Source organism: Nothoprocta perdicaria, unplaced genomic scaffold, assembly GCF_003342845.1.
Source record: "Nothoprocta perdicaria isolate Ctin4 unplaced genomic scaffold, notPer1 scaffold_59, whole genome shotgun sequence".
Taxonomy (NCBI): Eukaryota; Metazoa; Chordata; class Aves; order Tinamiformes; family Tinamidae; genus Nothoprocta; species Nothoprocta perdicaria.
The window spans coordinates 1749648-1765715 of record NW_020455854.1 but is presented as its reverse complement, the minus strand read 5'-3'; the positions used below and the strand labels follow the sequence as shown (position 1 = coordinate 1765715).

The 16068-nt window shown below is 38.3% G+C and overlaps 2 protein-coding genes across 2 annotated transcripts; one reads left to right on the top strand and one right to left on the bottom strand.

Annotated features, from left to right (window-relative positions):
* The first annotated feature begins 255 nt into the window (after positions 1 to 255).
* On the top strand, positions 256 to 6181 carry EEF2KMT (eukaryotic elongation factor 2 lysine methyltransferase). The gene is made up of 8 exons (XM_026049002.1): positions 256 to 337; positions 642 to 704; positions 1439 to 1519; positions 1721 to 1822; positions 2008 to 2141; positions 3286 to 3593; positions 4423 to 4572; positions 5247 to 6181. Exons 1-8 carry the CDS (start codon positions 257 to 259, stop codon positions 5345 to 5347), a joined length of 1020 nt encoding a protein of 339 aa, XP_025904787.1. The 5' UTR covers position 256; the 3' UTR covers positions 5348 to 6181.
* A 332-nt stretch (positions 6182 to 6513) lies between these two features.
* ALG1 (ALG1, chitobiosyldiphosphodolichol beta-mannosyltransferase) lies at positions 6514 to 16012 on the bottom strand. The gene is made up of 13 exons (XM_026049005.1): positions 15934 to 16012; positions 15737 to 15814; positions 15547 to 15650; positions 14894 to 15042; positions 13718 to 13807; positions 12934 to 13050; positions 12263 to 12384; positions 11985 to 12023; positions 11322 to 11381; positions 10539 to 10649; positions 9482 to 9596; positions 8422 to 8497; positions 6514 to 8072 (listed from the first exon to the last, which is right to left on the bottom strand). Exons 1-13 carry the CDS (start codon positions 15995 to 15997, stop codon positions 7899 to 7901), a joined length of 1299 nt encoding a protein of 432 aa, XP_025904790.1. The 5' UTR covers positions 15998 to 16012; the 3' UTR covers positions 6514 to 7898.
* Positions 16013 to 16068: the final 56 nt, after the last annotated feature.

Below are 16068 nucleotides of genomic sequence, written 5' to 3'. Positions count from 1 at the left end.
CTGCAAACAGCGCACGGAGATCACATCACCCCTTTTCTCAGCAACCACTCCCTGTTTTTACACTATGTGTGTTTGGGATCACYGCTGCAGAATGCAAAATGGCCGTAAGCGGCGCTGAGATCCGCATCAAGYGCACAGGGCCTGGCCGTTTTTAACCGGGTTCTTCCCGTGCGCCGAGGCCAGGGGCCCCGGGGCCGGGCCCGCGCCGCCCTCAGGCCRCGGCCGCTGCGTGGTGGCGCGGGAGGCGGTGCGGGCCATGGCGGCTGCTGAGGAGCTGGCGCTYGCCTTCCAGCGGCGCTTCCTGCCGGCGCGCCCGCTGCCCTCCTTCCCGTGGCCGGTGAGCGGGGTCGGGATCGCGGTGGGGCAGGCCGCGGGGCCGGAGCTGAGGCCAGGACCGCGGCACCCCCTCCTAGGCCGCAGCTGGAGGGAGTGGGGCCAGGGTCATTTGCAGCAGCTCGGGAGGAGACACCAATGTGAAACCGGGGAAGACCCCGATGTGAAACCGGGCAGGGGATGCTCGCGGCAGCCCTCGTGGCCGGGATCCCCCCCGCGTATAACTGGGGCYGCTTTGGTTTTCTAATTAGCTCTGCTCGGTCTTGGGGAATGTTAATTCTCATTTGTCTCCCTCTCTGCTATTTTAGGAGCTTGAACAAAAACTGAGGAGTTCACCGGATTCCTCGCTGCTGGCGGACATACTGCACAAGGTAACACGCACTCCTGCATCACGGCATTTAGGGATACGCTTTAGGGGCAGCCAAAGCTGTGCTGAGCAAACGGAGCTGCCGTTCTGCAAAACGTTGCCCTGCCCTGCTTTTTGTTGGCAACTGCATCCATAGGGAAAGCGGAGCAGTTTTCCTTTGGGCCTGGCAAAACAGGAAACTTTCTGTTATTCCTGTTATTTAGCTGTTCATCATTAGCACCCCCTCTCCCCATCAGAATTTCAGAATTACAGAGCAGGGTGTTTATGTGGGCACTGATGTCTTTAAGATCACAAACATATCAGCTAAATTAATCTCGGCAACTTAATTCATGGTCCTCTATTAGTAAGAAAGAAAGAGGTGATCTAAACCACCATCAAAATTCAGACACTTTTACTGAGTTAAAACTTAGTATTTAGACAGCAGTTCATAAATAAAAATGAGAAGGAGCCAACTGGGCTCTTTTTTTTTTCCCCACCCAGTTTTCTATTTACTTTTTGAAAAGTGAGGAATGCATTYGCTTCCTCAGATTTCTACCCTGTCAAACTTAACAGAAATCACCAAATACAATTTTCTGGCTCAGTATCACTTCTTTATCTACAAATGGAATCACTCTGCATGAAATGATGCAAAGAGAACCAGGTTAATATCTCCATTTCCCTTCTCTGGCCCTGTATTGCCTTTTATAAAATCTTCACCTGCTAATTGATTTCACTGCAGTTGTTGATTCCTTGTTTCAGACTATTCTCCACCCCCTGTGTGTACAATATCCTGCTTCTGTCAAGTATAGAAGATGCTTTTTAACTGAACTCATTAAAAAGGTAGTATTTACTTTTCATATGGCTTGAAAACTTCTTTTTTTTTATGTCTTGTGAGGAGTCTTCTTGTTAAATGAATTCTAGCATTCAGTGTGAAATGTTGGAGCAAAGATGTATTAAAACAGTATTGGATGTGTGTATAGTCTCTGTTTCAAGACTGATAAAATTGCTACCTGAAACTCTGTACTATTCTCTTTGACACAGCATGAATCCACAGCAGCTGAACCCTTGGATGAACTGTATGACACGTTAGCAGAGATTTTAAATAAGGAAGAATCTACACATTGTTACAGAAACTACTTACTGGTAAAAACAATATTGCATTATTATAAATCACTTGAAAGAATTAAAATTAAGCAGTAATTGGCTTATAAAGTAACCCCCCAAAATCCAGAGCTTCCTACCTTTCTCCAGATGTTTGTACTGATTTTAAACTGTACAATTTGTTGTCGGTGCTGATGCATCTTGCTCTTCCTGCATGTGTCTTGCAGCCCACAGGAGAATCTATTACCCTTTCTGAGGACGTGGCAATCATCTCACAAGGGACCACAGGRCTTGTCACTTGGGACGCTGCTCTTCATCTCGCTGAATGGGCAATAGAGAATTCTACAGTTTTCAGTAACAGGTAACAATCACATCACAGGTAGAAAGATGGGGAATGCTGCTAATATATTTTCATCAGTATCATGAATGAGCTATGTGATTATAATTTGATAATATACATTATTCACCCCCTAAAGAACTGAAATTTAAAATACTGCCTATCTTTTAAATGTGAGCAAGGAAGTCTTAGCAAGTCCTAATTTCCCTTCTCTAAACATTCTTAAATCTCTAAGAAATTAAGAAATCGTACAGTAGTTTTCTCAAGATCTCAGAGGACATCACAGAGGTTAATGAGCAGTGCTTCTACCTTATCCTGGTTTTAATGGTAGTAGTAGCATGGCACAAAGCAGCTGATCGATTTGTTCATGACACTGTGAGCCTTGGGGCCTAATGACTACACCCTTCCCCCTTGACTGACTGCTGCTCATCAGGACTGTTCTGCAACAGCTGAGCCTGAATCCAGAGAAGACTTCAGGGTTACTTTGAGACAGGTTACTCCAGGCAGTCTGACCTCCTCTGTTCTGTAGGCTATTCAATTTCAGCTACCCCACTGTCAAACCAATAACCTTAATTAGCGCACTTAGTTCTATGATGGGAATCACTTTACCTAACTTTAGATGATGGTAGTGCAGGTGTCTACATCTGATCTCATTATCTAAACTCTGTTTATAACCAGCAAAGAAGAACAAATACTCAGCTGGGTTATTTTAAGTATCTGCCTCATAAGTAAATGGATTGTGCTGTAGAAGTTCTGTTCTTTTCATTGCCTGTGAAAAGAACTGGACCAGGCAGGATGAAAACAACCATGCTGCAGATGTCCAAAGCTGAGTGGAATGCATCTCACTCCAGGGATGGAAACGCCCTCTCCATAGGCAGGAGACTGAAGTTCTTCATTTCTTCAGACCCAGACAGAGAGCTGAGGGCCATGTCCTGTCATAATCATTATAACATTGGAACAGGCACTTCAGCTTGGTTATAAATCTTATCTTTGGATAATCTGCATTCTGTATCTTACATAAGTCTCCAGTTGCTCCCAGAAATGTTAATTCTATACATATTTCAGTAACTAATTCTTATGCTTAGAATTGCATCTTCATTAATTTTACGTTCTAGTTTCATAATTAAAATTATCCTCCTAAAACTTATTTTACTCCATTAACTTTCAGGACAGTTTTGGAATTAGGAAGTGGTATCGGCTTCACTGGAATTGCAATCTCCAAAGCCTGTAACCCCAAGGCATATATATTTAGTGATTACCACCCCAGTGTTCTCAAACAGCTGACAGTAAACATTTGTTTGAATGGCTTTGTTTTGGAGCCTGAAACTACTAATCATATCGAGATGCAGTCCCAAGGCCAGAAGGTAGAAGGGATGAATTACCAGAAACCAAAACTAACTGTTGCAGAACTTGACTGGGGTTCAGTTACAGAAAAACAACTGGTGGATCTTCAACCTGATGTGGTCATTGCAGCAGGTAACATCAATTTCTGTTTATGCCTCCCTGTGTGATATCATGCAGCAATAAGTAAATAACAAGGACAAAATGCAATACTACTCGTGCACAGCTCGGTCATTTCAGTTATATCTGAAAGTACGACGCGTACTTGCAATTCATTTCACCATTCTTTTTCAGATATTCAATAGTTGCTTACATCAACTGCTTAATCAACTACAAAGGTCAAATTTGGCAGTCTCATAAGAGAAAAAAGCATATTAAGAAAGTTATGTTTTTGGAAGTTACTTATTTGCAGCAGTAGGCTTTTATTCCCTGATTTGGAGCTTGCAAAGCAAAAATTGCCTAACAGTTCGGGTGAGGTAATAAAAAAACATCTTTGTCATTAAAGGCATCCCCCATTAGATGCCTAAAATGCAGTCACTGATAGCTAATGTTAAGATGTTAATGCCATGCTGCTCACAGAATGCACAAAATAGCCCTAGATTCGTAAAGGTAAGATAATTCAAAACTGAGGGCAAATTACATACATTTATCATTTTCCATTACTAGCTACTGCAGCACAGATTATTATGTTTTATCAGGAGTAACTGGTACGTGAGTCACCGGTACATGCATTTGATCTTGATCTTTCTGTGTCATGAACAACCACCTCTATCAGTCAGTTTTCAACACAAGACTGACAGACTTCAGGATCACACTACTGAACAGTCAGGCTGATATATTGTATAAATGGTCAATTTTACCTTATTTATCTTAGAGAGGAATATGATTTATCTTTTCATTTTGTAGTTTTCATCCTACTTTTGTCCATTTCTCAATAAATGCCATGCCCTTTCTTCTTGTGCAGATGTGGTATATGATCCAGAGATAACATTAGCCCTTACAGGCCTGCTACAGAAACTCTCCACTTTGGGAGCAGATGGGAAACCTCCCGAGGTCTACATTGCCTTTACGGTCCGGAATCCCAACACGTATCATCACTTCAAGGCTGAACTTGGTAGGTGCCTTCTTGTTTAATGTGTCAATTGTTTTGGCCTCTTTCCCAGTTGCTAAAGCTGTAACAGAAATGAGCAAGAACTGTTTTTTTTAGTGGTGGCTGTTTTCTGAGATGCTTGATCCTTAGCTCAGGCCAGTGGAGGTCATGGCTCTTAGGCTGACCTTCCCACATGGGCTGCATCAGGAGATTGGATCTCAGCTTTTGCTACATTCTGCCTATCGTAACTCATGTTTGTTTTAGTGCCAGCTTGTGATGAATTGCAAGCTTCATGGTAATAGGAAAAATCATTAGGGTTAAGGTCAAAGGATATCTGGGCTGCACTGTTGCTGCAATAACGTTCCAGATGCAGCATAAAACTTCACCTTGACTAACTGTGCCTGAGGGAATTAAAAACAAAAGAGATGAAATAATGAAGGTTGTTGAATTTCACAAACTGACAAAAATCTGTCTTCTGCAACCTACTGGCTGTACAGCTGGTCTTCAGCAGTTGGTTAATAAAATTTTGACTGCCTAGAACAGGCGTGCCTGTTAATGTTTAACAATACACACACAAAAGCACTTGCCTGTTGCTTGAACGGCATGCCGAAAGATCTCTTCTTACAGGAGCTGGCACACAACTTTTGTTCTTCATTTTGTTTTGAGCAGAAATCTAATTCCCGTGTTTCTTTCCACAGACAAAATTGGGATTGGATGGCAGATTATTCCAACGCACAGGAACAGTATTTTCCTCTGTGATCTGCAATCAAACATAACTATTCTACAACTATTGATATAGATTTTAGAAACCCAATACAATCAGATTTTTTTGACCAACAGGAACTATTTCATACCTACATTATCTTGAATTCCAGAAACAAATAAGTAGCATTAGGGACACAACTGTAGGCACAGACTGTTATCCAAGTGCACTGCATTTCCTCCCGTAATTGCAAACTGGTGTAAGAAGCAGCTGCCCTTGACGGTTTTGATTTGTAAGGAAAAAGGCACCCTAATCATACTGCACTTTGATGCTGCACAGGCAACAGAAGTGAACTGTAGAGTTTCAACTGTATTCCAATTTGTAAATAATGGAAGCACATCTGCAACATCACAGGATGGATATCTCACACTGAGAAGGGAACAGAACCATGTTGCACAAGAATAAATACTTTTTAATATTGAGAACCTTCGTTGTCTAAGTGCACTGTACCGCAAGGAGGAAAAGATTTTTTAAATCTAAAAATAAATAACTTGGCCTCGTATTTTCACATTCCCAATAGTGGAACCAAATCCCATGTCAGCAGTCACTTCTAACAAAACCAGGTCTCTGTGGTAAAGGTGGTGCTGAAAGAGAAAGGGAAGAGTAGCAATTGGCTGCCTGGTTTGACAGAAGCAGATATGAAAYGATAACCAAGTGAACTGGCCTAAAACCTTTGGTGAGGGATTCACTGCGATGATCCACCATCCTGGAACCAGGAATTTCGAAGGGAGGGCCTGATGTCTGCCATTTGTCTCCAGTTTATAAATAAGGCAAGATATATAGTGAGCTCTTCTCAATTGTACAACTTTCCCTAAGCTGGAGCTATGTGAGCCAAGATAGCAGTTTACACTGGCCAACTACTGCTAAGTATTTTTCATATCCATCTTAGTATTTAGGAAGTACTTTCCTATGCTGGTAGAAGGAATTAAATCACTCTTATTTTTGTCATGGCACCAAGAATTCAGGACAGACTTTTTTTACACCTACATTTAAGCAATGAGAAAAAAAATACTACACCCACTCACTGTGACATGGAAAAAAGGACTCAAAACATCTTTGCAMGGTTTTTTTTTCCTATTGTTTCACTTAATGAACTTCTGGTTTATTAAGGTACAAGCATCTTTCTTACAAGCTTCTACTTACTATAGGAAGTCACAAAGTGAATTTTTTGTATTCAAGAGTGTTTTGTACTGCTCCAGCTCTTGAGAGAATAGCCAGATAAATAATTGAGGCATTTCCAATTAAGAATCAGAGCACACACAGCACCTGCGATAAGACGCACTAATATTTAATTCCATTTTCAAAAAAAAAAAAAAATCCCTTCAGGCACACTGCAGATGCACAATGTAGGAAGACAGCAGAAACTCTCCAACAAATATAGCTAAAAATGGCAAAATAGGCATTAGCCAAAGAGTAGTTCTAAGACAGGCAAGGTTTGGGGCACCTAGCCCAGTTTCCTTAAACAGCCATTAATCAAGTAACAGAAATGAACACAACTATTTTTTTACTGTCAGGGAATATTTGTCACTCCTGCAGAACTAGAAAATGAATAAAGCTAAACCATCATTCTGTCTTTACTTGTCCAAGCAGCAACTGTATGATAAAACTAAACACATTTTCTTCTCTAATGACTGACATCTATTTTTAAAAAATTCATAAAGATGGTGAAGCAAACAGCCCATACATACTGAGTCTGCATGTGAATACTACCTAAATAAAAACAAGGCTATACCTGAATAAGCATTCAGAAAGTGAAGTGCCTTTTTACTGGATTAGACGTACTGTAATAATCTATTTTTGCCTCTTCTATTCATCTGTTCAAATAGGAGTACATTTTATGTTCTTTCTCAAGGTAAATGGGTACATTTACTTCAGTGTACAAGGCCAACAGTCCTCAGAACTGCCTTTCTCTCAGCATTCAATAAAGCTGCTATGTATCAATGACTGTGTTTCATACTCCTGCACACACTGCAAGAAAAAAAAGAGAACATTTAAGCTAAATGGTTCTCTTAATAAAAATATAAAGAGGATATTCAATACTAGTCAAGAATACAAACTGTTAAAGGAAAAAAAAATACAAACAATCATCAGTTCAAATAACACCCAAATAAAAAGCATCTCCTACTTCTAGAGAAAAGAAACCTTATATCATCTAAATCATTTACTGAAAAAGAGGAAGTAACGTATACTGTATGTACAGCAGGTATAACTGTTTTGCTTCATATATACACTCAAAACCTATATCAGAGTGTAATCTTTAAGCAATACAAGTAACAGATTTTGCATGTATGACTTCCTAGAGTAGCTCAACCCCTCCCCACTTTCTAAAGATTAATTCCAAGCGATCAGGAAGGTTGTCCAGCTGGCAAGGCAGGAACCACCGCTTTCCTCAATCCTTACACAATCAGTGCATGACCTCACCTGCAACTTCAGTGCTACTCTTTAACTCGTACAAGAGACTCAAACTGTGAAGAAAGTGTTTAAACACTTGTCCCAAGGTAAAATGGTTAAAAAAAAAAACTGTAACAAATCATAACATAAAATGTTTATTCACCATTTATCACATCTATGCAATTCCAGGAATGTATTAGCTATTTTTCCCCACTCTCTCCTTCCCCCACAAAAGTCCTTCCTTCTGCCCAAACAAGGGCAGGACAGTCTGGTCCCAGCTCTCATCCCAGCGCAGCTGCCCGGATGCCTGAAGTTTTCTTCTGAAATTTTCAAGCTTGCCTTCCAGTGTAGGAAAATCCAAGAAAAGCAACTGTAAATTGTTTTTAAAACAAAAAGAAAAACCACAGATTAAAAATGTAATCATTATTAAATTTTAGGTTCATTCTAGTATTTCCTAATTTTACCCTGAACTACATTGTTACATAAAAATAAAGGTCCTTGGTCTGACCCTCTAGACAAGATAAGATGACAATATTTTAAATGTTATTGATTCACTAACAGCTTCAGATTCATATACAAATAAAAACATGACCAATTAAATTCACCAGACAAAAGAATATCCTCCAGGAATGTAAAATACATAGATATGAAAAGGTAGCTGACAAGTACCTTTCTAGTTATAGCCAACAAGGCAGAAAAAGAATCAGTCAAACTTTTACCTTCAGCTGTTCCGCAAGTTCATTTGAATCCCTAAATATCAGACCATTTTCATTGTGTTTCACGAGTTCATGTAAACTGTGGATAAAAGTCATAGAAAAAAATATGAGAGAAAAGGCAGCAATTAAAAAATAAATTAAAAAGTTAACAGAGCACAGCATTTGTAGAGACTGTGCTACGATATCTGTAACATTAAGATCCTTGGCGTGTACATAGGAGTTTAATTCCTCATCGGGGCAGGCAAATTTAAAGATTGCTTCCCCTTCTATATACCATCTTATCCAGGTCCACCATTATGTGCCAAACTGCCCTCTGTGTCTTGGTGCTATTTATTTGGACATGCATTACCACTTAGGGCAACAACCTTTGCATTAAAATTAACACACAAGGCAAATCAGTCCATGAACTGGTTTATGGGACTTTCAAAAACTTCTACCAGCACAGGAGGAAGAGGAAGAAAGGTGGCAAAGGTGGAAAGGTATAACTGGGGAAACCCCAGTAGGAACAAAAACATAAGGTGGTTACATGGTTGCAAAAATATATCTGGTTACAAAATTATACGGGTGAACTTTCACACAAAAGAGACTCAATTGAACTATGCTAGGCTGCACAACAAGTAATCTTAAGTTTTTTTTTTTGCTCTCTGATAATTAGTTTTAGGTGATACAATCTGTTCTAAAAATCACATAGAAAATTACTGACTAGTCACAGTGTTAAAGACATTACAGCAAAAAGAACACATTTTTCTTTATAGAAGCCATTGTTTCCTCAAAGAACTACAAACTGTACCTCTAACTATGCACGCTCTCATCCTTTCACAGAGCAGACACATGTCTATATGGAGGGGAAGCATTTTTTAATTAAGTATGCAGAAACAAACTGTCCAATCCACTTGCATTACCGTGGTTTTTCTTTATGGCAATGGGTTGCATTACGTACTCTCATATCTTTTAACTGATCTTAACGAGAACAACTCTGATTTCTACCATTTATCTTACTGAATTTAAAATGTTTTTTTTTTTAAACACAACTTAAACTATATCAGAATAGACAGGCTCTTACCAATCAAAGTGTATTGCACATACAGGTAAACAGCAGCCAAACATATCTACCACCTTCATGGGTAAATCCAAGCCACTGGATGATTTATGGAGACACACACCCAGGTCTGCTGAGCCTGAAAAGCCAACAAAATCAAACAGTCCAAATGCTTTGAAAACACCTCTACTAATCAATATAAACCTTTTTATTTCTATGGGTGACATGAGCTAAACATGAGCCACTTTTCAATGCCATCCTGACTGACTCAGTTTCGGGCATTCAAAAAATATTATGCAATACATTTTGGTACTAAAACTAGCCAGGCTTCTCTAAACATACTAGAGAAGCTGATATAAAATGGAATTTTAAAACTTCACATATCCTAAGAAGCCTTTCTGCCCCTTTATCTCCTAAGATGGTTAGGTGTATAGGAATACCCCACCAGAATGTAGACCAGATGTGCTTCACGGCTCTCTAGCAACCTCATCCAATTCAAGTGATTTCAAAACAGAAATTACAATATCATATTTATTACCCAGAAACTACCAAATTACCTAGGTATTTGGCTGCATAAATGAGCAGTCTTTAAGCCTTCAAAATGTAGAACAGGTTGAATTTGCAATTCACTATGGTATTAGGCTTACTTGTACTTGATGCTATTACAGGAATGTGTTGAGGGAATGTTCCTCTAAAGAAATGATAATTCAGAAGTTCAACCACTTCTGGTTGCTCAGTCAAAAACTTTTATGATTCGCTTTACTGAACAGATCCTGGGGGTAAACTGCAACATAAATGGGCACATTTTATTTCAGCCTGTGGAGAACTGCAAAGACCAGATTAAAACAGCAATGCAGATACTATGTCTGCTTCTCAAAATAGCTAGGAAAGACTGTATAGTTACAGAAGCTTGCCAGTTTTGCTGGCATAARGAAAAAAACACAACCATTCTATCTCTCTACTGTCATTAGTGAGAAATTTCTCTCACTGTATTCACCCGTGCAAAATTTGGATCAGCTATCTGCAACTTTGCTAAGTTGTTTTCCATATCCTCATGTCTATTTAGCAATCCACTATTTACCAAGCAAAAGAGGGTAATCCTCCGCTTCAAGCCACGGTGTACAGATCTGGATATGCTTGAAATGCAGTTTATCAATCAGCTCGTTGTAGTATTCTTTTAGGGGTCCTTTGCCTTGTTAAAACGGGAAAAAAATATTAGTGATTTTATTGGGCTGATTGAAAATAAGGTGCCAAGAAAGATACGTGCTATAATCCTCCAAAAGAAAGCAACGCAATAGTAATTAGTAATTAGAAAAGTTTGCCGTTGGTATCTTCCAGTCTTGTCCTAAACAATGCTAACTGGTGCTAAATAACTAATAACCAATTTCATCAGCCCTTTAACAAAAAGGCCTGTCAAGCCTGCTTGTTCTGGAAAAGATACTCTCATCAAATAAGTTTTGGAAAAAAAAAAAAAGGGGGATGTAGACAGAACAGACAGTGTTTTGTTAACATTCTCTTTAATTGTAAACTAAAGTTCATTATGTTTTTTTTTTTTTTTTTGTTTAACAGGCCAAACATCAGAATTCTACATTTCTTTTGCTGCAGCATCTCAACGTTCAAAACTAAAGTAATGCACAGCAGTAAGAGATGAGTGGGCTGAGAAATTCTCCTGTTTACAAATATGGCACGTTACTTTGCTTCAACGGTCCAAATAAATTATTAGTCTTATTTATAATCAGACATAAAGAGATAACAGTCTCATCCGTCTCTTCACCATCAACAGACAAGTTAGCACAGTGTGATGACAGAAGTGTCATTTTTTATATTAGCACTGAAAGAAATTCTAAAGCCAAGAAATGATTACCTGTTATCACACATACTAAAGACGGCAGTTTGATTCCCTCATTGATAAACTCTTCATAATCTGGAGAAGATAAAAAAAACTTTAGAGTTGATTAATACATGGACACTTGTTGACCACAAATGGTCTCAGTTTACAAATCATTACTTCCCTTACTTTACTTGCAGCAATGTTTGAAAACATACATCTACTAAGAGCTGTAAATTTAGCAGTTATAGAAATAAATTCATGAATGTTTGAAATATTCACTATTCATAAATCATTTGACTACTCCAAATCAGCTGTTTCAACATATTTAGAAACTGCAGCTGTGAAGATTATCTAATAAATCAACATATATTTCCACCTTTCTTAATTTCAAATGCTTCTGGAGAATACATATAATAGCTTGCAAAGTAAAATTACAGTTTGCAAGCTAGTTTGAAATATAACCCCTGAAAAACTGTTTTGATCAAATCCAGATGTTTTTGGACATCAGACAGACAAGATCCAGTTGTCTGTTTTAATTGCTACACTTAAGCCACTGGCACTTTTTCAAATACATTTGTATTTTCGCTTGAATTTAGAGGCAATTAGAGGAATTTTATTTTCCAAGAAGTCCTTCATAATTGTTTAGAATACAGCCATAGCCATTTGAATAGCAGAAACAAGCTCCTTAAAACCTACCTTCCAATGCTTTTAAAAGGACAGAAAAATCTTCATCCTCTGAAAGAGAGGGTTTTATTAGTGACATTCATATTACTATTATTTGTAATAACTTACTGTTTTTAAATAATAATCATTAGGAAATGTGAGAAAATCATGATTATTAAACATGGAATATGCTTTTCCCACTGAAAAGCTTCTGTTACTATAGCTCTGGGGTTTTTTTTCTGTATTTTTTAAAATAGCTCTTTTTTTTTAATGGTAGTTAAATATTAAAAGCAAATTATTTATTTCCAAACCTGTCCAGCTTGTGCTGCTGATTAGAAGAGCAGGCCGTCCTCTGGCTTTTGTCACACATCTATTTTTATGATCCATTTCTGTAAAGGCAGACCTCTCAGCACTCGAATTGACAGACTCTGTACTATGTAAACAGAATTTTCTAAATACGGACTACACAAACAGCCAAAAAACACAGAAGGAAATGCTGTGCTTAGCTGGCAAGAATATTCAAGTGTTTTGGTTTAGATCAGTTGCTCATATTCTCTGAAAAGATATTTATTGCAATTCTGATGTGCACAGGAATACCTAATCACAAAGAGATCATCTTTCACTTAGTATTGCTGTCAAGAGCCCAGTAACACTACTGCTATCAGCATGATTCCTTCTAGAAGAGGAGGAAACACAGCTGCTGCCTTTCACCCCTCAGATATTCTAGTAGAGATTCCCTTTGTACTAAGTCCTATTTAATATATATATTATTTTACATAATAAGAATTGTGTTGCTACCATTCAATGATTTTACTTATTTTGTCCTCTTTCAAGGATAATGAAGGTAGCTTGCACATCTCCTGCCCAAGAGGACATGAAAACCCTTCTGTAACTTGTGATCCTGTGCAAAAATATTTCTATTAACTAAGTGCAATAACTTTGTGCCATTCAGTTAAGAACTGTAATTGCATATTTTACTTACATGGACTGTGCTTTGAAAGGTTCATAGACTTTGGCAAGCTTCATATACAATTGATGTTGAAGTTCTAAAGGCGTTTCCTTAAAATAAGAAGCCGGTTTGTCATAGAGAGTTATTGCCCTGTAACAAAATAAACACACAAGTTAAATAAAAAAATATATCTAAGATGCAAACTGTAAAGAAAGAATGACAGGTTACAACACTGTAAGAAGGGAAGTAATTAATTAAACAAAATAACRATTAGACTTTTATGACTTCTTATATTTCTAAAGTTCTCTGCAATAAAAACTTTACATATTAGAGTGAACCCAGTAACAAAAAGTCCCTTCCTAAGCACATATGCAAAGGATGTAACACAACCACAAAACTGCAAATGTCATTATATTCATTTTTTAACTTACTTCATAACCATGCCTGCACAGATTTGATTTTAAAGCCCTACGATCACAAAAGAATAATCTGAAGAACAGACTAACTGTAAGTTAATGCATTGATAGTAATGCTCAGTCTGACTCTATAGGCAGTTTCATAGCAAAGTTTCATTAAACTCCCACTTTCTAACCAACGGTGYGTTAATTACGAAAGCCAATGAAGATTCTCAAACACTCATACTTCACTGGCTCATTAAAAAGCAACAGAACTAACATGTTTCAGTAGTGATGGAAGGAATAGGGAAAGCTGTTTTTGTAGGATTTTTCTATATATATAGAGAGAGAAAACATCAGGGCTGCGCATCTTAATCTTATCACAAGTATGTACAGAGCAACCTTAGAAGTATTTGACTTACTTGATGTTGCACTTCTCCCACAGATCTTCCTTCATCGCATTAGTGACACATAAGTTATAGTCAGACATGCGCCCAAAAAGCTTTTCATACCTGACAAAAGAGAAATATGTGTTAGGAAATACACACAGATAATCTCAATAGCCAAGTAGCAGCTTCTCGCCAATTACAATGAAGTCCAAAAAAGTAAATGTAAACAAACAAAAATTCAGTAACTGAAATTTATATGCGACTTATGCACTGACTCCTTATACAGGAATAACATCAGTGTATGAAAACTGATACAGGATGATTCTGTTAGCATTGAGAACAAAATAATTAAAACACTCTATGCATCTCCAGCAAGGTGTATTCAGCAAGAAACACAACTACCGAAATACCATTAAAGACTGGTTGGAATGTAAGCAGCAATCAAGAACAAAGACACTGGACTTGAAGCAATTATAGTAAAAAGATCAAAGTTTGCAAATATACATAAAAAGTCTGTTTTATTCTGACTTCATAAGTTAAGCAAAGAGACACATGCAAATTACAGAATTTTAACCATATGAATGAATCTGTTAATTCCTATGACATTCTCCAACCTACTCAAAAACATACAAGTTTCCAGGACTTTAACTTCTTATTAACAAACAGATCACATACCACATTCATGTACCTACATTGTTCTGGAACATTTCATACTTAAGTTGAAAATAAACAGGCTTTTTTAGAGCTTGGACTTATTACAATAATCCCCATCCTTTACAGTAATTGTGTGTAAACACACATGTATGTGAAAGATTAACCTTTAAGATTAAAGACGGAAGGGAGTCTTAACAATATACAACACAAAGTAAGGGTGGTTTTCTTTTGGAAGCTGCTTCCCTCGTGTCACAGAATGATATTATATCATTCAGAAAACATATAATATATAATATAATATATAATATATAATATATAATATATAATATATAATATATAATATATAATATATAATATATCATTCTCTGAATATAATTCTCTGAAGAATCTGAAATTCTTTCAGATTATATAAATTATTTTATAGAATAAAGCAGCCTAGATGGATTTTTAGCATGCTTTGCCATCTACCTTCCTATAAAATTAGCAAGGACATCTTAYAGAATTTGTTTTCTGAAAAGCTAGAAAAACTTGTAAATAAAAAACTACTATACAAACCATTTTGCAATTTGTACTAGCGGGTGATTTCTTCCATGAATCAGACTCATTATAGTATATCCATAGTTATGCCAATCAATTATGAGTTTGCTTCTCCGTACAAGACACACTAGCCWGGCGACAGCTATACTAGGCAGACCCGGAGGATTCTGTTTAATACATAAAACAAGTACAAATAGTGTCAGACTGGGGTCAAGAGAGAAACACCGGGCAAGTACCAAGATAGTGACAGGGTAGGGGGAAGACTTAAATTACATTGCTTTTAAGAATCATAATGAGCAGATAACTTTGTGTTCTTCAACTGCATAATCTCTACTTTTTGCTATGAATACTGGTAGGAATTTCAAATTTTACTGTCAAATCTGGATAAAGTCCCCTCCCTCCCTCCAGTAAATAAACAAGCTTTTCCATTAGGATTTTCTCTTCACTAATATCCATACCAATGAAGTATGAAAGCTGAAAAATTAACGGAAAGTCTTAACATGTGTTATCAACAGGAAAGTCAAACCAAATACATATTTTTATTAATAGGCTGACATCATGGATCTTACCAGCTTCTGCCCTAAAATAATTAGAAAAATAACCTTGAGTGCTCAAAAGAAATGCTGTGCAATGCAATACCCATTTTTTATCAAAATTACACACAAACATACCTGAAGCAGGATGTAGGATGGCCGATCTATCCTCAACATCGTGTATAGCAACTGCACCGCTTGGGCAATGACTTTTACAACATACTGGAAAATCTTCGGTCCGACTGCAAAGTGACCGAGAAAGTCGGTAAGAAAAAGAAAAAAGAAAAAAAAAATGTTTTTTCTTTAGGTTTTCTAGGGTTCCACCCACCCCGCAGTGCGCTCAGCTCCGAGAGGGCCACGAKCCGGATGTTCGGGTGCTCCAGGAGGTCGCCGTGGGGCTTCGTCTCTGCAGGGGGATAAACGGCCGCCGTGAGAGAGACGCCGTCCGTTAACGGCAGCCGTGAGAGACACGCCGACCGTTAACGGCCGCCCGGGGTCGGGGCGGGGGAGGCCGGGCGCACTCACGGAGGAAGCCGAGCAGCGCGACGCGGCGGCCGCGGCGGGCCAGCGACAGCGCGTGGTACTGCATGCGCGGGCTGCGGCCCACGTCGCCCAGCACCGCCACGCACACGGAGCCCGGCCCGGGCGCCGGTTCCGAGC